The sequence below is a fragment of the Archocentrus centrarchus genome, chromosome 21 (assembly GCF_007364275.1).
Source record: "Archocentrus centrarchus isolate MPI-CPG fArcCen1 chromosome 21, fArcCen1, whole genome shotgun sequence".
Taxonomy (NCBI): Eukaryota; Metazoa; Chordata; class Actinopteri; order Cichliformes; family Cichlidae; genus Archocentrus; species Archocentrus centrarchus.
Window position 1 is genome coordinate 21,421,747 of NC_044366.1, and position 27,506 is coordinate 21,449,252.

At 41.6% G+C, this 27,506-nt stretch overlaps 1 protein-coding gene across 3 annotated transcripts in view; it reads left to right on the forward strand.

The window, feature by feature from the left end:
• The first annotated feature begins 1,489 nt into the window (after positions 1 to 1,489).
• Positions 1,490 to 27,506, forward strand: part of gsk3ba (glycogen synthase kinase 3 beta, genome duplicate a) — a 32,418-nt gene continuing 6,401 nt past the window's right edge. For 2 of the 3 annotated variants that reach the window (XM_030757705.1, XM_030757703.1), the window contains exons 1-5: positions 1,490 to 2,357; positions 8,864 to 9,057; positions 17,154 to 17,237; positions 24,244 to 24,354; positions 25,866 to 25,996. In XM_030757705.1, coding sequence (XP_030613565.1) covers positions 2,270 to 2,357; positions 8,864 to 9,057; positions 17,154 to 17,237; positions 24,244 to 24,354; positions 25,866 to 25,996 — 608 coding nt within the window. In that variant the 5' untranslated portion in view covers positions 1,490 to 2,269. The remainder of the gene's footprint in view (positions 2,358 to 8,863; positions 9,058 to 17,153; positions 17,238 to 24,243; positions 24,355 to 25,865; positions 25,997 to 27,506) is intronic. The other variant, XM_030757704.1, reaches the window with a different exon arrangement.

Sequence of the window (27,506 nt, forward strand, 5' to 3'; positions counted from 1 at the left end):
GTTAACAATCATTCATATGTTAAGTCTATTTACAACAAGAATTGTCTAAAGCAGGGGTCTCAAACTCCAGGCCTCGAGGGCCAGTGTCCTGAATGTTTTAGATGTGTCTTTGCTTCAACACACATGAGTCAAATATAGAAGTCATTAGCAGGACTCTGGAGAACTTCACTGCATACTGAGGAGGTAATTCAGCCGGACACCGGTCCACGAGGCCTGGAGTTTGAGACCCCTGGTCTAAAGGGTGAGTGGAAATAAAAGAGACAAAAGAAGATCATATGGAGAGACAAGGACAAAACACAATGAGAGAGAGAAGATAAAAGTTAATGACACACTGTAGTGGCATGCAGCTTTAACAAAAAGAGATAAGTGGAGAAGAAATGCTCATTGCATCTTAGTCAGTCCCCCAGCAGCATGAGCCTATTGCAGCTTAACTAAGAGATGGTTTGTGGGTCACCTAATCCAGCCCTAACTAGGAGCTTTATCAAATGGGAAAGTCTGATCATAAAAGTATAGATGGTGTCTGCACAAACTGAGGATTGATAGCTGAAGGTTTTGCCTCCCATTCTGCTTTTAGAAACTTAGAGCTTCACTCTAAGGGCAAAGTGCTCTGCTGGAATATTATACTAAATGGATGGATGGATATTAAAGAAGAAAACACCAGGCAAAGGAATTTTCACATCCCTGCCAATAAACCAATCCTTGAGTCCATCTTTATTGTCTTGATGCAATAAATAAATATAACGTTTTTTATCTAACATCTTCCAAACAATGCTGCTTAAAAAGTGCCTTAAAAAGGATAAAGTTTAAATGCGAATAAGTTACAGTGTTAAATATTAAGATAAGGTTCTAATCAAGAAGGATAAGGCTTAATCTGGGCAACTAAACGCACACGCGCACACACACACACGCGCACACACACACGCACACACACACACACACACACACACACACACACACACACACACACACACACACACATCACTAGTATTACTAAGAAGGATGACACTAATTAAAAAGATGTGTCTGAGGGCCGCGTTAAGTAAAAAGTGTCGGGAAGCTTTAAAGGAGAGGCTTTTGAAACTAACATAGCAACAGTGCTGCATGACCACCGGTGCTCTGTGACAGCTGGGTCCATTTGAACTGACAGCCTGAATCTGGAGCTCCATTGGTGGATGAAGTCATCCATCCCGGGAGCAGGCCCGCCGCTTGTCCTCGCCGCGCCACAGGAAAAAAGCCTTTGAAGTCGCGAGGGCGGTGCCGAGCAAATTATGCCATGTGGTGCTCGAGAACGGCGTTCTTATTGGACGGCGGGAAAATGGTTACCGCCCATTTTTGAAGGATACCCTTTTTGATTGGCTCAGTCGGCCACCCCAGATTCACCATTTGCGCGTTCACAGTTTTCCTATTCTCCCTCGCGAGTTACGTCAGCAGCGTGAACGTCTTTCCGTGACGCCGGAGCGATCCCTCTAACAATTTGCGGAAACGGCGTACCTAACATGCGCAGCGACAAAGACTGCGAGCCCGAACCTATGGGGAAGGAATAAAAAAAGAAATTCCGTATCGTCGCACTCTGTACTTAAAGACCATTATTTTCGGAGGAGCTCGCTGTCCTGGGGCCTTCGTAAAGAGACCGAAATTTGACTGAGACAAGGCCGGATTTAGAGTCAGCGTGAGGCTGGTGAATTCGCTGAAGAAGACTGTAGCAGCTGGCAGATTTTCCGTTGGACGGTCTGTAGGCTAGGGTATAGCGAGGGAGCCGCCATGGCAGTCGGATCATTGAGCCTCCACATCGGGATATGAAGTGGAACTGCATGTGTCCCGAATCGTTAAGAAAACGCCGCATTTATCCCCGATCCGCACCGGATCAGCATCTGAACTAACTCTCTCTTCATCTCTGTGAAATTGATTCCACACCCAGAAAGAAATTAGCATTGGTTTTAACAGTGGGGCCACAGGGAGAGGCCAGATTCATGACTATTTTAGTCGGATACGTGTCTTCAAAGGCCCGCTGAAAGAAAACCTGGAACACAAGGAGGAAACGATGCTCTGATTGACCATCGGTGGAATAGAAAGGGTCATTTATTGGCGATACGAAGTAGTGTGAAGGATCCAGGGGATAAGGGGATCTCTTTCTAGCTGACCTCCCTGTGAATTACAGTGATATTATTTTACTGTCATCCTTTTTGGATGAGAAGGTTCGGCGAATCGATCAGCTCTGCCGTTTAGCAAGTCACAGTCTCCGAGTCGAGGGAATCAAAGGGATTGGATCATGTCGGGTCGGCCCAGGACCACATCCTTCGCGGAGAGCTGCAAACCAGTGCCGCAACCCTCTGCTTTCGGCAGCATGAAAGTCAGCAGTAAGTACACCCATGTAATTCTAGAGTGGCAGACCTTTCCTGCATGCACCAGGCCCACTGTGGACCGCATATGCTCGCTAAGTATCCTCTCACTAACTAGGCTGGAAATGTGTCAAGCTAGCATAAGGTTAGCTCCGGGTAGCGTATCTCTGTCATGTATGTGTGCCATAGAGAGACTAGATGGTGCTGAGCGGCACACACTGCTGCTTGCCCCGGTGTGAGCGCACGGTAGTACGCGCACTGACGCGCCGCCCCGGGGCCGGTCAGCCGGAGTAGGGTTAGCAGGCCGCGCCGGGCAGGGCCGGGCCATAGCAAGGTGGTGTTGGCACAGGCCCAGGTCCAAACCAAGCCTTCTTCTTTTACCGCAGATCCGCCTGATTATTGTCCATTTGAATGTAGATTAGATCGCATAGCGATATTGCCACACAGCACCATCATATGCGTAACAGAGTTAAAGCGATAGGGCCGGTCTATTACGCAACTGTCAGAGCGGAAGGTGCGCCCATAGTTGACTCGGGCGAAACTGACGCGATCCTAAGGGGTGGTTTACTGGCCCTATTTCAGCTACTTCCACGCGCCGTGTCGCGACGACTGGAGGGAGTGTGACTCCGAGTATCCTATTCATGAAGCTACAATGGCACGGTGCCGGAGTGGTTATAGACTGGCTGCAGAGAAGAAGCCATGCGACTGACTAGGCCTGTCAGCTGAGCAATGGGGGCTGGCAATGTTGGTGCTAGACGCCTCTCTTTCATCTAATCTATCTATCACTACTACTATCACTGCTACCTCTGTCTGTCCATTCGCTGAAGATACTACTCCTGTGCTGGGTATATTTAATACCCTTATTCGAACTTTCTGAGATGAAATAAAAATCAAATTAATGCTTTACCTAACTAAAAGTCTATATTACAGTAGCATGGCGCACATTTTAGTGTCCAGGATGGAGACGTGCAGAGTTCCTAGTTGCACTCCTGTCTTATCTGACTCACATTTGGGTGTGTGAGTGGAAACCATACCTGCTAAGGAATGCTGATGGAGCCTTAGGGCCGTGACGTGAGCATAATGTATGTTAGTTGGGTGAGGCTGAGTCTGAGGCTCTTCCGTGGGCCTTGCCACTGGAAACCAATTAGTGGACTATGACACACACATAGGCTGGGAGACATAATCTAAACCAAAGTGTAATACTTGTCTTACCCCAGATGCATGTATGGGTGTGAAAGTGTTCCTGGCTTTCAGCTAATGGTAGAGGAAGGGAAATGCTTTATCTTTAAATGTTTTGCCAACAGGTCTGCTAAATGTAAGAATTATTTTTTTCAGACAAAAGCCACAAAAGTTGTTGATCAGCGTAATTTTTTTTTCTTCAGAGACTCATCTTGTAACTAAGTACATCATTATCAGCTAAATAATAGGCTCAGTTAAATAGGGGTTTAATAATTTGATGTCTAACAGCAGGTGGTGTTCAGCCACATGGAGGAAAGTAGAGTTGTTGATTGCTCAGATGTCCCCTGTTGTAAAATTTCAATCCGTAAAGCATCTCATGGAACAATTTTTTCCCAATGTAATTCCCACAAAATAAGGAGCTCTGGGAGTCAGGTCCTTCTGTACATTGCTGCCTAATATTGTTCTGATTCTGGGAATGGACATTGCAAACAATTAGCATTTTTAAATTATGTAAATCTTTGTCACTCAGAAATATGTGGCATGGAGTTTCAGCTGTATCATAGCTGTACTTTGGACTATATCACTTTACTGGAATCTACCTAGACTTGTGTTTTTGTTTGTTCTTCCTCTCCAATGTGTCATCCACTGTTAGCCTTTCCTCCACCATCCCATTACTTACACACACACACACACACACACACACACACACACACACACACACACACACACACACACACACACACACACACTTGAGTGCATACATGCACTCAAATGTGTGTGAATAACTTGGCTGATGATTCCAAGCAGCTGTAGCCACTGTCTATGATCCTGGAGATAATGCTCTTACCCCTCCTACACAAGCAGACGGAAACAGACGCGTGCATATACATACATACAGTACATTCGCACACCCACATGAGCACCCTTAGGTTTTGTTTTTTTGGGGGTGAGGCAGCTGGCCAGGAACAATGAGCGGCTTGTTTAGCATCTCAAAGCTGCAGCTCTCTCCTCCTTTTTTTCTCCTTCTCCTTTCTGTCTGTCTCTCTCACGTTTTACAAGTGATGACGAGAACAAAATGAAGTAATTATACTCTTTGATTCCAAATGAAACAGCAGGGCTTAGCGACGAGACGAGGACGACCAGAATCGCTCAGGGTTTAGAAGAGAGATGAAATTTATTTATTTATTTTGGGGAGAGAGAGAGAGCGTGAGAGAAAGCCAAATAAGATCAATCTCAGTACTCAGTTTGTTGAGTGTAGTAGTGCAGCAATGAGTCTGCAGGCTGCACACTACCCTGATATCTATAATCCATGCACCCACATTCTGTCTGGTCAAAAACTCTGTCTCCAGCTCAGTGATTCTTGGCCAAGTTTTGCGCAGCGTTAGCGGTAACGCTCCTTTGATCAGATGTTCCAGTGATGCAGTGAATTATCGTCTCATCAGCTTTACAACACGGGTGGAACACTTTGCAAAACTGTGTGCACCTGTGTCTGCATTACAGGAGCTGAGTACTGTGAAGGAGCACATACGTGTCTGTCATGAGAGACACATGAATGCAGCACCAGTTTTTTTTTAAAAAAAGTGTTAATATTAAAGCATTTAAAAAAAATGAAATAAAAAAAATTCGACAGTGCAGTTCAGACCTTTTTGAATCTAAATGAATGGAGAAAATATATATTTTTAACCCTTTAAGGATGCGTTGGGGTAGAATGAAAAAAAAAAAAAAAATCTTATATTGTAGTTACCCTCAACTTGCTACTAGTGTGCGGCAGCTGCCACACTGCAAAGCAATGCAGAGTGAAAATGAAGAGGCTGAGAGAGAATTACAAGAAAATGCAAGAGCCAGCACTTCCAGTTCCTGTTACCTGTGTGAATGCGAACAGAAAAAAAAGACTTGAAAAGTAGTAGTGAGTCCCCAGAACTGTTTGATCCAATGTGTGCATGCTTCTATTTGCAAAGTTCAGACATAATACGGGCCTAAAGGTACCCCTGACCAGGCTGTGTAAAATCTGGGTGGGAAGGTATCCAGACCACTCTTGAGCAAGGTTCTTAAACCTAACCTCAGTAGTCAGCAGGTCAGGCTGTTAGCCTAAAGGTGACAAAAATATTTTTGCATGCACGCTTCAGGGTTTGTTTGGTCGGGTGTTAACCTAAGGTTTCACAACAGAGCACTGCACTGTAATGAGACATCTACATTTCTCCCGTCAGTAGTTTCCATATTGTAGCTGATTGGTGTATGAGCAAATCGTCATGTGCATTTCTTTGCCAAATTTCAGAGAGCGGCGAACACATGGGCAGTTTGGCAGGCTTCACATTCTGTGACATTCACTTGTAGTGATGCAACATGAATGGTGTGAAAATCATGATTCTCACTGCAGTAAATACATGACTAATTTTATGACTGCAGCTTGATTACTGCTGCATATTTATACCCCTGTAGTACCTCTAAAGAGGGTGGCTGATCATGCTGTGGGTGTCAAGTGTAAAATTACAAAGGAAATTTCTTTGTTTAGACTTTGCTGTCAGACAAAATACTAACTAAGCTCCAAAAGGGGAAAACAACTGTGCTATGGCATTAATAAAAAGAAGCATCTTGTCCAGAACTTTGTAACCACGGAACAGCAGACTGGGGAAGATTTGTCTTTAGTGTTATGCCATTGTATCTATTGGCTATCAATAACAAAAGCTCTACTATATTTTAATATAATCTTTAGCAACTAATAATTTTGAATTATTGGGTGGTCATACTGAACTGTGGCAATGTACATGCCACGATTTGAGTGTGATTGATAGACGATTTTGAGGGTAAAATTATGTTTGGAAATGATTAAAAACCACTGATGTTGAACAAAAACATTCTGAATGAAGATGTGATTGATATTTGCCCGTCACAGGAAGGCTTAAGTCAGCATTTGAAGTTTCTTCACTGACTTTAACACTGACAAGATGTCCACAGGGGGAGCAATTTGCAGTGTCGTCGTGTTTGGACACCATAGGCAGACAGTGTCATTTAGCAACTTCAAGTGACTATGGGCAATCAAAAAACACTGGCAACGCATTGAAGCAACTACCAGTGAGAAGGCCTGATACTGGTGATTGACGTGACCTAGTAGTAAATACATTAGAGGGCAACCGGAGCGTAGAATATCCTCTAGTGACCAACCAAAAGCGATTCATGGTGAGCAAATTGCTCCTTGTGTGGATGCAGCTTAACACTGAAGAACCGTCCATGAAGGAAAATCTTGAAATCTCTTAACTTGATGTTTTTTTTTTTTTGTTTGTTTTTTTAAATTTATACATTTATGTCTTGTGCTCATATATTTTTGTAGAGATGTAGGCTTAATTATTTTATCAGTGACAGCCCCACATGTGTCCTGCTCAGCAGGCAGTGTTCTTGTGGCCCCACTGTGCGTACACTTTAGCCATATTCAGCCACGGCCTGAACTAGTCTGCTGACCCGAATTGAGTATTGATGCCTCTGGCTAAAATTTGCAACAACTGTCTCTGCTGTGTCACTAGATATATAATACAGCATACATACATGGAGTGATGCTCTGTGATTCATGTTTGACTGTTGAAATTTTGGTTAATATGATTTTGTGTGTGTGTGGCATTTAAGTTATTTCATAGTAATAACAATTTCTTTGTTTTCCTGGTGCAAAGGGTGGATTTTTGGCCAGTCCACTGTTCACTTATTAAGGTCCCTTTTAGCTTTATAAGAAGTGAAATTTCTTTTTCCTTGTCAACTGACAGTAATTGTTAATCATCTTGCTTCATGTTGCGTCCAGTTAGTCACTCGACTGTCATTTCATCGCTTGGTCATTCCTTCTTCACGCCAGTGCGGGTTCCCAGTATGAGCCATGTATGTGTTTGTGAGCAGGCACAGACTTTTCTCACGGTTTGAGGAAGTGCAGAGGCGTCACAGAAATGGCCCTGTTGGAATATGTAGGCAGAGTCATATTCCTCTCTCTGTCCACAGTCCTGGAAAGTCTATTTCTGTTTGTACAGAAGCTGCCTTCAGTTTCCCTTTCTAGACTCGGTCCTGCAGAGCGAAGCTTTTTTTGTTTTCTCAGACCACTCCCCTGTTTTCTCCCATTCTTTGATTGTAATTACATGTTAAGTAATGGGGCCCCTCATTGGCCACACAGCAGCAAAATAAGCCTTGTAACCACATGTTAATAATTTTATGTCTGGATTGAACCTTGGATTGGCTGTGTGAGTGTCCATGGAGGCACTATTTGCATCAAAATCAATAAGTGTTGGGAAAAAAAAAAAAAGACTCCGCAAACCAGTGAGCATGAGAAATGGGACCAGTTAACCTCCATACACGCCATTATAGTTTGAGTACCAATGTTGGTTTCTGGATTAGACATGCAGGGCTAATCAGCCTGAGGAAACTGTTGATGCTAAATAAACATGCAGACAACTCGTGACCTGGTAGTTTACTAGAAGTCAGAATGACACGGGTACATCCACTCAATATGGCTCAACACAGTGGCCTTCCAGTGTCCATGCAGCTATTTGTGTTTTCTGCCTGCTACTGTGAGAAATGTCAAAGTCAAAGTGAACTTTATTGTCAATCAAACCATGTAATAATACATTTCACAGAAGACTGAAATTCCGTTTCTCCAAACCCCAAAATGTGCAGTATTAAGAACATAAATGACACACAACTAAGCGTAAAAACCGAAGCATAGACTAAATATAAAACACTACTAAGCATAAAATGTAAATAAATAAATAATATCAACAAATCACACAACATAAGACAGGAAGTGGGGATACAGTTTCTAGTCTAACACAATGTACCAGAATGTAGTCAGGTTGAGATGTATTTCAGAGCCTGTTCCACTTGCACTTTTGTTGACAAGCATTGTAGAAATATGGTCAAATCTTTATCAGTCCTAATTGGTGAACCTGGCTCGCATTGTATGACTTGTGCATCGAGGACCAGTTTGGAGCTTTGATTACCAAAGACAGCCTGCGGCGAAATTCAGAAATGGTGTCAGAGAACAAGTTCTCACAGTGTGACCCACATTTAAAAACCAGTCCATCAGAGATGAATCAATACGCCAGATAAATGTCATTTTGAATAAAGTTTAGTTTGAAATTTGTCTCTTGCTCTTTGTTTTGCTTTTTAAATGCTTGGAAGCATTCCCACTGTGGTCACACTGTCTGCTTTTCTATAGAAATATCTTTGGCTTTCAGATTTTCAGACAGAACAAGCTATTTGAAGTTCTCACCTGAGACTCTTGGGATCACGACCATTTTTACTACTCACTACTACATTTGTGCATATCTACTTCATTCTGAACACTTGTATGTTCCTTGTGTCTTTGTCTATAGGGGATAAAGATGGCAGCAAGGTAACGACAGTTGTGGCCACTCCAGGCCAAGGCCCTGACCGGCCACAGGAAGTCAGCTACACGGACACCAAGGTCATCGGCAATGGCTCTTTTGGTGTCGTCTACCAAGCTAAACTCTGCGACTCTGGGGAGCTGGTGGCCATCAAGAAGGTCCTGCAAGACAAGAGGTTTAAGGTAAAACATGCACGTACAGTACAAATGTATCAGGACTGAGAATAGCAGCATACATAAATGATGACTATGCATAGAAACATGCACTCAAACGTTTACCCTCCAAATCACTTTTTTTTTTCTTTTTCTTTTTTAAATCAAAGCAATCAGAGTTAAGCTTTGTGGCGTCAATGAACATGACTGAGTTACCGTGAAAGACGTGAATGGAGTGATCTTTCACATGAGCAGGGAGATCAGAGAAGCTGTGAAACAAAAGAAAACAAGAACAGCAGCAGTGTTTTGCATTGAACACATTCCTACTTTAAAGTATGTCTTTAAAGTAGGAGTGTGTGTGTGTGTGTGTGTGTGTGTGTGTGTGGTAGTGGTGGGGAGGTCTTTTCTCACACAGACAAACTCAAACACATAAATACTCAGTCATCTGTCAGGTTGGAAACATGGTTCTTTCCAAGTTAAACCTCTGCTGGAATCCTCGTCCTGCACTTTGAATAGATTTGACTGATGGCTTGTTCCTTCATTTGGTCAACATTGTCTTTGCTTCACTGGTTCATGGTCTCACTGTTTACGTGGAAATAAGTGTCCAGAGGATCATGAAGATAGGATGTTTATGTGAAACACAGAAACTTGATAATAAAATGTATCTACGCAACATTAGCTTGGTTTCTTTGCTCATAGTAGGATATGTGGGTCTTTTGGACTGGTTTAATCCTTGTTTCGGAATTCAGGATATGATGTTTATGTGGCAAACGCAAAATGGGATACTTCAAAAACTCATGTCCACGTAAACAGACTCCATGCCCCTGCTGCCAGACCTCAGAAAGCAAATCTTGCAGGATAGCTGTTTAGAGTTTTGTCAGGTTCTTTGGGCTTTAAAAAATGAGCTTCTACAGTATTTTGAACATTCAGCTGAGGTTAAACTGGATAACAGCTCAACATGTTAAACTTGCAGCTGCCAAAATGATCCTGATATTTTTGGGTTTATGTGCAACATTTGTCAGATACGCTGAATCTAAACCAGTGGTTCTTCACCTTTTTCTGGCATGCTCCACTTTAAAGCAAATATTTATCAGCCATAAACTCTAACAACGGATCAAAATTTTATTGAGTGAAATACACGTTCCCAGGATAGCATCACTTGAGTCATGTTTGTTTCATTTTCACCGCAAAAAAGATCCATTAACCTCACTGGACTCCACATTTTTACCCTGATCTATGCCCCATCTTTGAAACCGCTGGCTTACGCCAGTGCAATCTAATTAGGGATATTATTGGATTCACTGCTACCAATACCATTATTGATTCTGCTTATAGGGCAGATTTGTTTTATCGAGTCCCTTATTGATTACTGATCAATTTTCTTTGTGAATAAGAAAAAAAAAAGCAGGCTTATGCATGTTTTCAGTGTTTTGAGTCTGAATGACCTCAGTGTAGAAACAAAATATAAAACTGGCTTGCATTTGACTCAAGGCAGTTGTTAAGCTTGGAGGCATGTGATTTTGATGTACTGGACAGTACCAGTTCTTAACTGGAAGTAGTTCTTGAGATGTTAATCCCTGCAATAAATCATATCTTAATGAAGGTTATTATAGTCTGGGTCGCCTGTCATCTATAAATATTGCTAAACTATAATACTTGTAGTTTCAGTTTGATTAGGCTCCAGTCTCGCAGGCCTAGAGATCAGTTGCCAAACCCTCAGCAACCACTGTTCGGTAGGGAAGAAAATGTATTCCTCCGCCAGTGGCTCAGTAGATGTTGGTCGCAAAGTGTAGAGTGCTGCACCAAAAATTTCCATGCAGTTGTGTTGGTCACTAACAGATTGCCACGTTTGCTTGTAGTTTGCAAGGAAGATGCCGATTTGTCTGCAAACACTTGCTGCTGCTCACCAGGCGGTAGTGAAACTGTGAGAAGTGCTACACAAATGTAAAGGAAGACAGTTTGCCTTCAAAGTAGAACCTTTTGAAATGATGTCAGTGAGGTGACAGTATGAAGGCTTAAACTTTTACTTGCAGACAAGTTGGCATCTTCCATCAAACTATGGGTGGCCTGTTAGCCACCAAAGCAATTTCAAGGAATTTTTTTGGTGCAACCCATTTCCCCTAGTGACAGCCAGCAACCTGACAGCCAGAGGTTGCCAGGGGGTCACCAACTGGCCTCTAGGCTTGTTTGACTGGGGCCTTAAACAGCTCCAAAACACACAGCCTTGAAAAATGATATAAAGTTTGATTCATCATCACAATCCCAACTACAACTGAACATTGCACCTTTAAAAAAATGAGTGCAGTATTGCTGTGTGAGACTATATGTTTGTCACACACACACACACACCTAACAAGTGGGGTTGGCTTGAGTTTAACGCGAGCTTTTCCTGCCTAAGAGCAGCAATTACTTTTCAGCTCTGGAAGGATTCAGACACTTAATTTCTAACTTCACAGGTAAAAATGAAAAGCTTTTGTGGTAATTAAAGGGGGAAAATTACCACTGTAAAATTACTGAGAAAAACTATTTACACCTTACACCGCTGACCTTGTGATTCTGCAGAGTCTGTGTACACACGTTTCTCCCGTAAGCTTTTATTTCATTGTGTGACAAGAGATGCTTTAATGGCAGACATTTGACTAGTTAAAAAAAGCACAGATGTTACTAAAAATAGCAGTGGCTATGTTACAGACGAGTGTTCCAGTAAACAATGGCCACAAACCAGCACTCCAAAAAACAGAAAACAATCTAAAAATACAAAATAAAATGTAGGCATAAAGAAAGCAGACCCACACCCCCCGACGATAATGGGTAGATTGAGCCAAAGTGTGTGTGAGGATTGCTGTTGTGTGTGTGTGTGTGTGTGTGTGTGTCATGACCCTGTAACAAATAAATAAGCCATCTAACGGAACTGAATCTGTTATTTCGTGGTTTAAGCAGAGCTGTTCCCTTCTTGCTCATCATTTTTTGTCTGTTACTCTCAGGAGGACGTTCAGTGTTGTCTCCTAGACTCCCAGCCCTCTGCTAGTTTTCCTTTTTCCCATCACTGTGAGAGCTGCTCAAGTTCAATCAGATCTATTTGCCTGTAGCGTTTTCACCCAACTGGTTCAGCTAAATACTTGAGCAGCTCAGTGCCCTGGGTTTAACCTGTTGGAGATTCAGCACAGATTCCCTGCTTGTGCTAGTCCTGTCCTCCTCCGAAAAGAGACAAGATAAATGATGTCACTCAGTGGTGTGTGTGGTGGTGGTGGTGGTGGTGGTGGGGTCGGACATCTGCCACAAAATTCACGGCGCTTTTTACGGACACTCACACTCTCTTTGTGACTCTGCATGCTGACCTGTCTGATTGCACTGATGTACATATTAGTGGAATATAGTTTACATTCTTTTATCTTTTAATTAGTCTCTGCACTGTATATTTTGTAATTTTGTAATATTGTGTTATAGTTATAGCTCTAATATCTCTGTATATTTGCAATTTGTATACTTGTATATTGTCTTATAGTTTTTATACTTATTTGTTTTTTCTGTAAGCACGAAGTACCGCAGCAATTTCCTAATGCTGTGAACCTGTTCACCCATATGGCAATAAAAACCTTCTGATTCTGATTCTGACCGCGGTGAAGTCACATCCTGCTCTTCCTGTTAGCCTGTGGTTAGCATGACGTGCTAGCAGGTTGCCTCTTTAAACAGCTCAGCGGAGCTCACGCTGTTTGATTGTTCAGTTTCCTCTTTAAAGTAGACCCTCTGCCTCAGCTGGCTGTCGCTCTTTCCGCCTCCTCGTCTTTCTCACTGTTCATCTGCACATCCTCCTTGTGAACAGCTTGTTAGGAAAAATGAAGCAAATGAGGGCTAAGACTCTTCACATGACTGTCAAGCATGCGGCATAGAGTGTGTGTACCCTGTTACACACACACACACACACACACACACACACACACACACACACACAAACACCTGCGTTCTATTTTCTTCTCCCCCACTTCAAAAGCCTTTTGTCCACACTTCTGTTTTTTTCTGTCTGATTTAGTGCTCATCTGTGAAGTGAGCGTGGGTCGACTAAACCATGCCAATCCAACATGTGTGAACGCTTTATTTTCTCTCACTGACTGACACACACACACGCACACTCAAGTCAAACAGGGTAATCATGTGAATTGGCTTCTGGTTTAACTGTGGGGCAGCCTTGGTGGGCTCTGTGTTCTTGTCCATTATGGGATGGGTCCTTTTCTCTTCTCATCTGAGGGATCACATATCTGCCTATCAGAAAATGGATGCTCTCATTAGAACCGGCTCCGGCGCAGACTGAGAGCACGTCTGATGGCAGCTACTTTTAAAAATTGTTAATGAAGAAGTTTTGATTACGGTATATTATTTTTTTGTTTTGTTTTTGTTGCTATTTTTAACAAAGAACAAAAGAAACAAGAAATCCTGTAACTCTTCTGTGTGTAGCTGATCTAACCTGATCTATTTAACCCTCCATGCTTTTTTTTAAATGTTTGATTAAGTTTGACACTCAAAACTGTCAAAAACACCCCTTTATTCTTCTTTTTTAGATGATTTGCATCTTTAGTGGGTTTGATTGGCTTTGTAATTTATACAGTGTTAACATAATGCAAAAACATTAAAAAAAAAGCATTATTTTTAATGCATAACAGCTGCAGTATATTTAAAACACCTCCAATTTTTTTTGTTTGATTGTAAAATATGCATTACATTGAATTCATTACATTATTTGTGATCAAACTGTGTAATCCCACAAACACAGCTCCATCGGTGCAGTCTTTCCCCGCTCTTGTTGGCTGCGTTTTGATTTGAGAGTCTATAGGAAGCCATTTAAATCAAGGAGCTGGTTGACTCGCCTGGAGGTATTACACAGGAATAATAGAGTAGAACGGGGCATGTGTCTATGAAGGTTGTATTGTGTTATGGCTTTGTGTTCTTAATCTTTTTGGAAACTGGATGCAGTGTGGTTTGGCAGCATCAGCTGCATGAGATGCTCAGGTGTAGCACTTTCAGCAGCCTCAAATCAAGGCATTTCTCTCTCTTTTCTCCCTGTCTCTGCTGTCTGTGCTGCTGACACTCTGGAGGATGATAGGTCAGCAGGATGGACTGCAGTATAACTGGAGCTGGGCAGGGCTTTACTCGACAGCCTTTCTGCTCCTCCTCCATATGCTGCCGTCTCTCTGTCTCTCACACACAGACGCACCCTCAAACACTCCAGTGCAAAAAGACGAGGGCGTTGCCTGCGGTACACGATGGTTCGGCGGCCGGTCTGTGACCCCATGTGCAGTGATGTCAGTTGATGATGTGGGGGGTTGTGTGCGTATGTGTTGTGGTCGGGGCTGTGTAAAGGGTGAAAAAGCAGGGGGAGGACTGTTGGGGTCGATTTGCATCAGCCTCTAAGTAAATTAGACTGGGGGTTGTCTACAGCAGGCTATTGAGCTACCAGATGCTCTGCTGTGCTGCTGTTGTATAGGTGGTGAGCTCTGCTAACAGGACACAGGTTTAAAGCCTTATAAAGTGAAAGACAGCTGCAAGCGTCATCACGGCCCACGGAAGAGGCATTTTATGAGTCACCCATTCAGACAAACAGTTCACACCACATTTCATCAACCACATTTATCCGTATTTATTTTTTAAGAAAAATAATTCAAATTCACAGATTCTAACTTTTTAAAATGTAAATATGCTTCTTTTGACAGGCAAAATAAGCAGTTTGAAATCTTTTGGTTTAAAGAAATTATGATGGGCATCTTTTGTGTCATTGCATATAGTAAACAACTTTTTTTTTTTTTTTTGATGCATTTGTTTTTTCCCTTTTCACTGTTTCCTGTAGTTCTGATGCAAAATAAAATAAAAATAATCCTTTAAAATGTGATGTCTTCAGAGCAGGCCTCATGATCCCAGTTTAAAGGATTTTAAAGGTATTTGGAAGGATTGTCTCGACTTGAATAAAGCAGTTTATCACTTATCAAAGTCACTGATAAATAATACTCTATAAATTTCAGTTAATCAGTAATATAATCCGATTAGTCAAAGATGGATGCAATCTCCTGTTGCTGCTCCATATAATTAGTAGCAAGAAGGTCTGGGTTTGAATCCACCTTGGCCGAGGCCTTTCTGTGTGGAGTTTGCTCATTCTTCCCCTTGTTTGCGTGAGTTTTTTCCCGGGCACTACGGTTTCCTCCCACAGTCCAAAGACATGCGCTTAGTGGGGTTTGGTGGGGTTGGTGATTCTAAATTGCCCATAGATGTGTTAATGGTCGTCTGTCTCTCTGTTAGCCTTGCGACAGGCTGGTGACCTGTACAGGGCGTACCCCGCTTCTCTCACCCTATGACAGCTGGGACAGGCTCCAGCCCCCCCATGACTCTGAAAAGGATAAGTGGAAGATGATGGATGGATGGATGGATGGATATTTTAAAAATTACCTTCTAAACTGTAGTGTCAGTTGGTGTTTGAAGTCAGAAGTTCTGGAAGTAGTTTCCTTTTACGCCACATGTGAGCCCATTTTAAGCAATACAAAGATGATTTGTGTGCTGTCTTTCTACACTAAACCTGAAGCCCGTCCTTAGACAAGCTCAGACAGTCCATCGGGTCATTAGCAGCTCTGTGGTCAGCCAGCTAACTGCACATCTTGCAAGTGGCTTTGCATCACCCAGAAACCCACAGCACAGCGTTTGATGTTGAGTTGCTGGCACTCAGTCTGCAGCTTATTAGTCAGCCTGACAATCATGGAATTTTGTGCTTGCTTAATAACTTTGTGAATTCGCTTGGTAACCAGTCAGTTTACCAGGGAATTAATCAGGAAGCTGAACTACTTTTCTTAGTACAAGTATATATGCTCTATGCTGATGTCATTGTGGTCATATCTGTATTCTGCAAAATTCAAAGCTCTTGGTTTCTGAATGTAATTATTTTTCACAGAACCCACTAGCCTTTATCAAATACCAAAAAAGTGAATGTGGGTGGTAGTCCTTTTGTAGTTACAAGTGGACATTTTCATTGAAAACCCACATCGCAGCTATAACATAAGTAGCTCTAATAAGTTTCTAATTTAAAATATTATTATGCACTCATTAGGGTGCACCTTCCATTCAAATTGCAGGATTTTTAAGCAAAAGTCAGAATGTTATGTAATGGCTTCACTTCACAGCTACACACACATTGTGTGTTTTTTTTTTTTACTTTGGCCCTGTACTAAGCTTTCTTTTCTGATCTCTGTGTTAGTTCTCTATATTCTTACTACCATCCATTTATTTTTCTACACTGGGGCCACACTCTCCGTATGTTACACAAGCACTTTAGTCAACAGTGAGCACTGTGGAGAAGAGTAGGAAGGAGGGAAGGGAAATGGAGAATGGGAGAAAATGTGGACTATAATGGAGCTGTTAAAGCTTTTCGTAATGCCTGAATTCCTGCCCACCCTTGAGAAAATCCATCCGCCTTACCTTTTTTATGTATGGAAACACTGTATATGAATATAGATGGAGTGGTCAGACAGGGATCAGTGATTACATTTTACTTTGTTCTAGTGGCAAAGGCCTCTGGATTATCACACTGCAGGCCCCAGAGCTTTACTAAAGCTCTTAGCATCTTCTTGCAGAAGTCTTTCCACAGGTGCCGGTGCTTTTGATGGGAACGGGCATCAGGCCACAGGGCCTCAAATCCTGTCAACACATAATTTTGTTGTGCTTTTTTTTTTTTGTTTTTATGGCGGAAATTCCTTGAAGAAATGTTTGTCTGTTGTTTATGCTTATTAGCATACTCTTGGTACATTGGCCTGTGACAGCGATGTGGTTGTCAGTAAGATTATTGTGAAACCAGATGACTAATGGTATGTGTTTTCTGTCATAAGACAGAGCAATGTAAGGTTTTTAAATTTTTGAAACATTTGGCATGTCCACAGTGCAGTCATTGCTGTTGAACCCTGTGATACTGACACGTAACGCTTCTAACATCTAGTTGGTTTAAAAAAGGCTCAAAATAAACTCTCCACGGTGCGCTGCAGGTTCAGTGGAAAGCTTTCAAGATCTCCTGACCCTCTTTAGACCAACTGTTATGAAAGCTGTCTGAAGCATCAATTTAATGTATCTTTTCATATATATTTTTTTCTTTTGTTCAGAATCGTGAGCTGCAGATCATGAGGAAATTGGACCACTGCAACATAGTCCGCCTGCGCTACTTCTTCTATTCCAGTGGAGACAAGGTGAGTCGGCTGACACGCTTCTTCTAATTCTTCAGCTGACTGTGGGAGGATGCATATTTAATTATGCAGAACATTCCTGACTGTTTGTGGCTCAGGAAGCATATTCAAGGACAAGTGAAATAATGTATAAAAAAAAAAATCCTTGTTTTGGTTTTCTAAAATAAGGTAGTAACTTATAGGATCCTCTTGCGTGGGCCTTTTCAAGTTATCTTGGGGGTTTGCAAACAAAACAAGAAGATGAAATTCATCATTATGCAGTAGCATAACAGCAGCCTCTCGTAGGCAGTATCTTGATGGAATAACTAAATGTGCTCTGTGAACTTGGTATATTCCCTTCTTACTCTGTCCTCAAATGCTTCCTTTCAGTACAGGTTTTTCCTCTTCTCGAGCATTTTTTAGGTTCACTTAATTGCTCAGTGTTTAAAGGGACTGCACACTTGGCATCAATCAGAGTTGTAAAGTTATTTAATTGTGACACAGTTACAGTCAGTTTTGTTGTCTCTGGGAGTTTCTTGTTTTTATGGGTTTTTTTTTTTTTTAATGTTTTCTTGGTTCATTTTTGAACGATCTTGGCCTGCTGGGCGAATCCGCCCTCATCACACATCTGCCTCCTGACCAACTTAGCCGTAATAAATACAATAGTACATGCTGTGACAGGAAAGTCCTCCTTTGTGCCTTTGCTGTCTGTCTCTGCCCACCATCAGCGGTCCCCTGGAGACTACACGGCTGTGCTATGTCATTCAACTAGCTTACAACGGGCAAAGGTCTGTGTGTCAAATATAGAACCACATGGACTTGGCTCACATGCTGTCGGGACTATACCCATGACACTGCAGTTAGGAATTCTTTCCTGTTGCACTCCTACCGAGGCCAAGGAAAGCTGTTGAAGATTGTAGGGGAGTGGACTGAGGGCATCTGCTAATTATAGATTCACTCAAGCTCTCCCTTCCGTGCCGTGCAAGCTCCACCCTGTCCCGACCTCTCACCATGTGCCCACTGAACTCTGTGAATCACTGCTAATTCTTGGTATACCGACACACTGGCTGAGGTGACTTGTTGCAGAAATCACTTTACACCTGGTCAACTTTTGCAATCACAGCTATTTGTGATTTTATGTTGCGCAAGTTTCCTTTGAGTCTCTACTGCGTGCCCCTTTGCATCTTTGTAAATCCCCTGTTGTGTTCTCGTCCATGTATCAGTTTCTCCTCCCCCTTCATCCTCTCCTCACCATGTCTATTTATGGAAACTGGCACCATGTTGTTGGTATGGGATTTTACCACCCATAGAGCTGCAGAGAGGTAGTGAAATAGGCAAAAGGTGATGTCAGTGGGATGGAGAGTTTCAGACAGGTTGATGGATAGATGGCAGATGGGTTTAAAAAAGTATGAGAAGGGGGGAAAAAAAGACAAAGAAATGGCATGAGAAGAGGTCAGGTGTGTGTAAGTGCCATTGGTGTCCTGAAATGAGGGTTCATGCTGGGTGCAGCTGTGAGACTGTTGCTACAGAAGCTGTCAGCATGTACACAGGTAGTCTTATGTAAGCGCTGGCATGTGGCTTGCCTGATGGACACCGTGTGCTTTTGCTTTTACCTTTTAACCACTTGTATAATACTGTGTTTAAACAGAAGGCCACCAGTCCAAACAGCGTAGGCAGGGAAGCAAATAGTCGCTTGACTTTTAGCTGTAAAAATCACAGTGAAAGTGGATGGAAGATACTGAGCTGACATGGAGCTGCCCTCTGCTGCATTTCTTCTTAAAATCACATATATTTAAGCACAGATTGTTTTCAGTATCCTGACTGGTGTAAAAACATGCATTATGACAACGTTCTTGGCAGCAGTTTGGCACTACAGGTTTGCTCTACTGTGACAGACTAAAAGAGTTAAAGTTCAGTTCATTTTTAGGTTACTGAATGAACGGTGATTAGATATATAAAAATCAGCTACGAATTGGTATAAAAAAGAATTGAGCTATGAGCCAGTGACATACACCCACCTACTACTTCCATTAATTACACCTTTCTTGTACTGGACCACCTTTTGCTTTCAGAACTGCTTTAATTCTTCATGACATAGATTCAGCAAGGTGCTGGAAAAAATCCTCAGAGATTTTGGTCCATATTGACATAAAAGCACCTGTGTGATGCTATTATGTCAATATGGACATAATAGCATCACACAGGTGCTGCAGATTTGTCGGCCACAAAGCCTTGATGAGAATTTCCCATTCCACCATATCCCAAAGGTGCTCTACTGGATTGAGATCTGGTGACTGTGGAGGCCATTTGGATGCAGTCAGCTAACTGTCATGTTGAAGAAACCAGTTTGAGATGATTTGAGGTTTGTGTTATCTTGCTGGGAGGAACCATCAGAAGATGGGTGCACTGTGGTCATAAAGACATGGTCAGCAACAACACTCATGTTGGCTGTGGTGTTTAAGCAATGCTCAGTTGCTACAAAGGGATCCAACCCCAAACCATTACACCAACCAGCAGTCTGATAGAGAGAGAGAGAGAGAGAAAATATATATATAGTGTACAAACTGAGTGAAGAAAAGTACACTGTGTCATTTTCTGTTTGATTCTGATTTATGTTGGGGAAAACTTTCCATGTTGGGGAAAATTTATTATATGTAATTAATGAAACTATTGTTGTGTAATAAACTCAGAGGAACAACTCCTACACGCCTGAAGCATCAAACTTAATTTCAACCCCTGTTATTGTTTTGTAATAACCCAAATTATATTTATTACTGCCGGTGAGTCTTGTTAATCTGTTACATCCCCTGACTCATTTGCAGTAAAGGCAACCACTATAAAGTTTTATTTATATAAGGTGTGAAGGTGTTCAGTGCTTTTCTAGTTGTCTGTGGGCAAGCAAACTCTGTCTTTTGCACTTCCTGCGGTATTTATGGGCCAGTGTTTGTGCGTAAATGTGTAAAAGCCCTATATTCATATTTTCCTTTGTATAGAAAAAGGCCCATTTATCATATGTAACCTGAAAACATAATGACTGCATGCTGCTGACCACTGTCGCCATAGGCAGTATATTTTTGTTTAGTTATTCATACAAATGTCTGGCCATCACATTCTCATGAAACAACTGAATAGCTTGTGGGAAATTGTAGGACAAAATGTTAATTGTTGATATTTTACATCCAAAAAGTCAGAGGTCATCATCATTGATCATCACTATATTACTTTCAGTCTGATGCTGAATTGGTGTCCCCCATTTCTCCAAAGTCTTCACTACATTTAAATGAGTCTGGATAAACACGAGCATAACCCCGATTGGTTGTTTGACCACATGTCTGCTAGATAATAACTGCATTTTTTTTTCTTTTGTGATTTTTATTTATGGCTACGTCAAAAACAGTCTTTTTTTTTTTGTAAGCTAAGAAACTCACTGGTATGCATGTGGAGACGAGAGGAGCCACAATCTTGTGCCTGCACATCCATTAATACTACAGCTATGTGCAGTTTTGACTTTTAAGTTGCTAAAAGTGAATGTTGAGTGATGTTACTTCAGATATGAAGCAGACACTTTCAGATGCTGTCCGATAAATGGAGAGCCGTGCATGTCAGAAAGACTTGGATGATGTAAATGACTTGACTGCCGTGCCTGCTTGCTGAATTAGCTGGGAAGGAAAAAGGCTGGATTACCAAATGAGAAAAGAAAAAAAAATTAAAATCTTGCGGCCTTTTCCAACAACAAGTCTACATCAAGTTTTCAGTTCTTTATTATTTGAGATTATGTTGTGCTTACATGGTGCATAATTTATTGAAGCGTTGATAACAAAATGCTTCATATTGAGCCTGTTTTACTTTTTGAGTTCAACTGAAGGATGGCTGAGTAAACATGCAATGCAAATAGTTTTGGGGGTGGGGAGGCCTATGGGCACCTTTTTTTTTGCCTCTGGGCTTCCTGGCTGGTTTTTCTGGCTGTGACCATCCCAGTGTAGCTTTCAGCTACGGACAGCCTTTTCTTCTTGAACTTAGGGTCATTAAAATGATTCCAAAAACACATGCAGATTTTAATAGACAGGCTGTGGTTGAATAGCATTGCATTTGGATAATGAATTGGTAGAGCTTGGTAGAGCTGCCACTAGGGAAGCAGTGAGAGACAGGTGAGAGTTTATGGCTGTGGCTAACATATCTGGCGGTGCTCCTGCACATATTAAAGACTTACTTTTAGATTCATAATGCCATGCTGCTGGCTTCATTAATGTGGGCCAAAATAAGGACTCAGTTAACACCTCTCACATGTTCCTCAGGCTCTTTCTGTGCTGCTATCTGCCTTCATTGACTTTACAGACTCATTTACACTCACAGTTGTGTAATTTTCTCACGATATGCATTTAAATGTGCTTCGTAAGGGTCAACAAGGAAGCACAGACGCACATGCGACTGTGGGTTACCCACTGCAACCATTCTACCAATTCTTGTAGCACCATGAATCTTAATGACAGCTTAACCAGTTGTTCAGAGGTGAGTGTTTTTTTTCTTACCAAATTAGAGACTGAATTGCTTAGCTGGGAACAAGGAGCGAATCAGATCCTGCCTGGCTAACCTTCCGGGAACAAGCCAAGGAAGTGGCTTTGTAGTGAGGCAGGAAGTGAGTCATCGCTGTTGCTATGCTAAATATAGCTTTTTGTGGCACTAGCAGGAGGTGAAACAGACTCTCTAGACGTCACAATTGTTATCAATGGGAGTTTTGCTGGTGAAGGAGGAATGGCTGCATGCTCGGATTGGTAGAAGAGAGACACACAGAGAGAGGGTGCTAAGGAATGAATGCCAAGCCGGTGACAGATGAGTCTGTAAAATGAAGCCATAGTCACTGGTATTGGAAATTGTGTGTGTGTGTGTGTGTGTGTGTGTGTGTGTGTGCGCGCGCGCATGCGCATGCGTGTCCATCTCTCTTCCAATCGTCAAGGCCCTGTACTTCACTCACTGCCTGTATATGTGTCCAGTCATCTGAGTGTGAACAGGAGAGAGCTGTCAGCACAGAGCAGGACACTGAGCTGACAGAAGAGTACTGCACAGTCTGTCTGGAGGCGCTTCGCCGGCCCAGCTCACTCATTCTGCTTTGCGGACCTGCAGGGAGCCAGCACCTAAGCTGCATGTTGGGCAACACTGCTAACAGATGGGGGAGATGAGACAAAAGGATACGGAGAGTCAGCCCCAAACTAGCTAGAAGGGAGAGAGAAAATCAAGAAATAATTTAATTAAAATTGAATTTAAAAGCTCCACTTTTTTACTCAAGGAAGTATGGACACCTTTTAGTACTAGCTAGTCTATATGATTACACATAGCAGTATGCTCTCACCTCAAACTTCTCTCAAAGATGTAGTGATTTCAGAACACATAAGCTTCCAGATGACAAACAAACTGCTACCAGTTATGAGTGTGGTGACACAGCTGTGAGATGGGGTCTAATTTTCCTGTGAGTTATTGTTATCAGAAATATAGTTCATCACAATGCTACACAGAAGGCACACCCATGTGAAGCCGTCCTTGCAACTGAACTGTTTTACACTTCATCAGACATTGATGTTGGCAGTGAGTGAAGAAACCTTCTGTTAGTTACAACACAACTTATATCTTAGAGGCAAGTCACTCATGTTGCAAGCACAAAAGACTGAAGAGTGCGTCAACAAATTCCATTGAAAAGAATGACAAAAAAAAAACAAAAAACCCCAGCATCAATAAAATGATGCCAGGTTTATTCTTGCTCTGCCCCGTATCCCTCAGCTGTATTTAAAACCTCAGTGAGCCACGCTGTTGCACTTGCTGCTACGTTTCTTCACTAACATGGCCAGTGTAGTTTATTTTGGGTTAATCTCACATCACCATTTTGGTGCTATGAATACTTACTAGAGCACCAAATGTCTATCAATACCCTGGTGAAAATAGTCCCCCACAAAACCCCAGCTTGCTCTACTTTGGGTAATATTAGATCAAATCTATGCTGTCCAGTGTTTTGGGCATTTTTCACTAGACCACAATATTTGATTAAGTCAGTATTAAATATTTATGCATTTTGAAAGGAAGTCAAAGTATTGAGAGTGATAGCAACACTATAGTTGCTCTTGTATTTTGCAGAGCATGAGTGAAAAATGCTCAGTTTGTTACATTGTTATTACTAGTAGTTGTTGGTCTTATTGGTTTTATTATTACTATTAAGTGCATATGAGGCAAAGATGTAAAAATAATTCTTCTGATGATAGAAATTTTCCAAATAATGCCACTGATCACTCAGTGCTGGTTTATGCCCATCCCCAGCATGGGCAGAGTGTTTTATGCAGCGACCTCTGCTTTTCCTCCTAGCATGCAATCAGGGCCTGAGCCGGCTAGCTGTGAATGCATCATGAATGCATTTGTGAGCAACTTCCCTCATGAATATATAAAGTGTTTCTTAACTGCTACGTTTCGGCCTTTGGTATGTTTATTTATTTATTTATTATTTTTAAATGATTTATAGCCTTGAGCAATTGTTTCTCAAGAAACTCTAGTGGTGTACTTTGGACTCACTCTGGCCACATTTAAAGGAAATGGGAAGTCTTTGAATAATTGGGTGGAGAACCCCCCAGATACAGCATCCTTTCATGGTCAGTGCGCACCAGAGTTCAACGTGCACAACCCCGCCTTCCAACACTGGCCTCTTCCAACCAGGAAATGAGGAAATGATATCATTGTCTGCAGCCACCGTTGGGGCACCGACCGTTATGACGCATGGTTGTGTGCTTCCTTCCCTCAGGGAGAGATACAATGGATTCCCAGTTAGGCTACAAAAAAACGGCATCAGTTACATCAGCACAAAAACGGCTTCTTTCTTTGGGAAAAGACGCATCACAGCTGAGAGGAGAGGCAGAGTAATAGGATGAATGAATGTTAAGATCACGAGTTTTCATGGATTGTATTGTTTTGTTTAATATTTTCAGATAATGATGCTCTTTGTATACAATTCTCATGATTTGTTGCTTTTCTTGTTGTTGCTTCTCACTGACAGAAAGATGAAGTGTATCTGAATTTGGTTCTGGACTACGTTCCCGAGACTGTCTACAGAGTGGCCAGACACTACAGCCGAGCCAAACAGACTCTGCCAATGGTTTATGTGAAGGTATAAAACTCTGTCTTTCTGCCTAACAAACCTGATAGGCATGTTTTCAACTCCCTATTTCTATGCTTGGCTCTACTAGAGTAGCTTTCCATGATGCACAGTTCAAAATAATTCTTATTTATCTTATACACTCCCTTGGTACAGCCCCTTGGTTTCAACCACTGCCTGAAACAAGCTGTTTTAGCTCAGTTCCCTTTAGCAAGCTTTCCCTGAAGCCAACTTTCTTCTGATTGACATCCCTTTGTAAACAGAAGGTGGGGCTGCTGAGCTATGAGATGACCATATTAAGGAGAGATGTAAAATTCTGAAATGGCAACCAAAATTATAATACATATTCATGTAGAGCTGTTAAATCCGGGTTTAAGTAACCTAATTCGTCTGGTGAAAGCTGCGAGTTTAAAGACTGCATATATATTAGAATGATGGGATGGTGTTTTTGTGCATGATTCAGTCATGATGAACTTCGATTTGGAGAATGTTTATGCTCCTAATATGAGACAAACTGTCTGCGAAAGTCCATATAGGTCCACTTTAACCAGACTGCCCCACATTATATGTCCTGTATCTTCTTATATCTTCAGATTTCTTGAAGTATATTTTTCCTTTTTCTGTAAAATATTAGATAAATACTTGTCCAAGTATGTATTAAACAGTGGGTGTAATTGGGGCTTCTCTGTGTTAGTAGAAAATACAGCTGAACTCCAAAAACATTAATTTTCTTTCAGTGTTCAGTGTTTTTTCTTAGCTGACTTTCATTAACTTTCAGTAACTTTTTGTGTTTTGTATAGATCTCAGATTAAAAAAAGCAAATCACAGGACCATAAACTACAAAATCTGCCAAAACAGATCTTTTTAAAACACCTCTCTCTGTAGTCTCTCTCTTCTGTTTTGTTTTGTTTGCATCCTGTGTGCACAGACAAGATGTTACTTTTTAGGACTTACTCTGGCTGACAGATGTGTGAATCAAATTGGGAATAATTAGCAGGAAAAAAAAAAAAACTGAGTCTGAACGTGGTTCCTGTTTCAGTGAAGCAATTAAAAAACCCACCTGTTTACTACACCTGCTGTTCCACAGAGCAAAAACAGTGCTCTGTTCTATTTGAAAGGAAATGCACCAATATAAATATCAATTAGGATTAAACACCTACTTCACTGCTTTAACAAGTCATTTTTTAATCTTTGCAAGAACAGGGTGACCTGTAATTAGATCGTAAATTTGAAACCGTAAATGAATTATGATTATAAATTTTGCTTTAGTTTTTTTTGTTTAGTTTTTTTTTTGTTCTTTTTTTTAAAACACTTCCTTTCATCTCTACAAACCTGGATAACGAGGTTCAGGAGTTAGAAGCAGCAGTGTGTGTGATGCTGGAGTCTCAACATTTGTTGTAAAATGTACTTTCTGGAGCTGAAGTAGAGTCTTGAGTTTCTGTACTTTAATACTGTAATGAAAGCTGAGTTTGCTGTTTTTGTAATGTGTGTGTGTGTGTGTGTGTGCATTTTTTCCTGCGCAGTTGTACATGTACCAGCTCTTCAGGAGCCTGGCCTACATTCACTCGTTTGGTATCTGCCATCGGGACATCAAACCCCAGAATCTGCTGCTGGATCCAGAGACGGCCGTGCTCAAACTCTGCGACTTTGGCAGGTGAAGGATACAGTGACATTTATTCATGTTTTACAGTGATCTGATTTTTTTTTTTTTCCCCTTGGCATTTAAAAAAATACTGCCAGATGCTTAGACTGGTACTGCAGTTATGTCTAATAAAGCAAAAGTGGGTGCCAGCAGCCAGCTAGCTTAGCTCAGCATTGACATTGGAAACTGTTCTTCTGGATCTGTGAAAAAGTAAAAGAAAAAAAGATCTATCATGCCTTCAAAAGGCCACTGAGTAACCCTGTTCATTCTGAGTCTCTAGTGGCATCATGAAGACAGCAAAGCACTTTGAAGTACCTCGCCAAAAAAGTCCCTGTAACACTGCTGTATATCATTCTTACAGTAATTTATGTAGGAATTAAACAAATGAGGCTGACTGACTGTTTCCCCCTGTTTCCAGCCTTTATGAGTATGAGAATGAAATCAGTCATCTAATTACCAACTCTCAAGATAGCCAGTCTGTTTCCCAGAATATCACTCTTTTCCTTTTGAATGTGGTCGGAAAAATCTGGAATGATGGTGATTGTAGATCAGGTAAATGTTTGGTGAAATCAAATTGTAAAAAAATTAGCAGTAGAAGTCATGGCTTTGTTTAATAATGAAATTAAGCGCATATATAAATGTGCACAATGTGACGCAAACTTGAGGGATTGGGTCTAAACAGCTATATAGCCTTAACCCTTTACTTACCATGGGGCTGGCAGCAAGCTCATTTTACAAGCGCTCTTTAAATGCCGCAACTCTGTTACCATTTGTGCTAGAGAGAAAATTCAAATGGTTTCAGAAAGAAGAAAAAAGAGAAAAAAAAAAAAGTCCAGGCTGCCTGTATGATACTTGGGTGATAAAGGGTTAAGAAAACCACTGATCAGTGAGGCTAATCAGAAAAAAGGCTTCAGCAGAAGGAGCATAAAGATTGGATTCTGGAGAAATGGAAAAAGGGCATGTGGTCGTAGTCCAGATTTACCCTGTTCCAGAGGGATGGGTGCATCAGAGAAAAGAGGATGAAGTGATGACCTATTATGCCAAGTGCCTGCCATATAAGTCTGTGTGGGCAGTGTTATGATCTGGGGTTGCTTCTGTTGCGCAGGTCTAGCTTCAGCAATGTTACGCACCCAAAAATGAGGTCAGCTAACTACCTGAATGATCAGGTTTTTCCAGCGGTGAATTTTTCCCTCCCCGATGGATTGGCCACCACAGACTCCACACCTTAACCCCAGTGAGACTCTTTGGGATGTGCCAGAGAAGTCTGACTCTCCCATCATCAATACAAGATATTGGTGAAAAATTAACCAAACTCTGGACAGAAATGACCTCATCAAAGTGATGTGATGGCACATGTGTGCTGTCATCAGAACTAAAAGCAGTCCAAATAAAATGTGACTTTAGGGCAGAGTGTGTGGGATCTAGTGTACCTGTTCACTGTGTAAGCGCTCAATGAGTTCATTGCGTTCTTGAAAAGAGATAATTTATTATTTATTAGTTTGCCTAAATGTTGAGATATTTG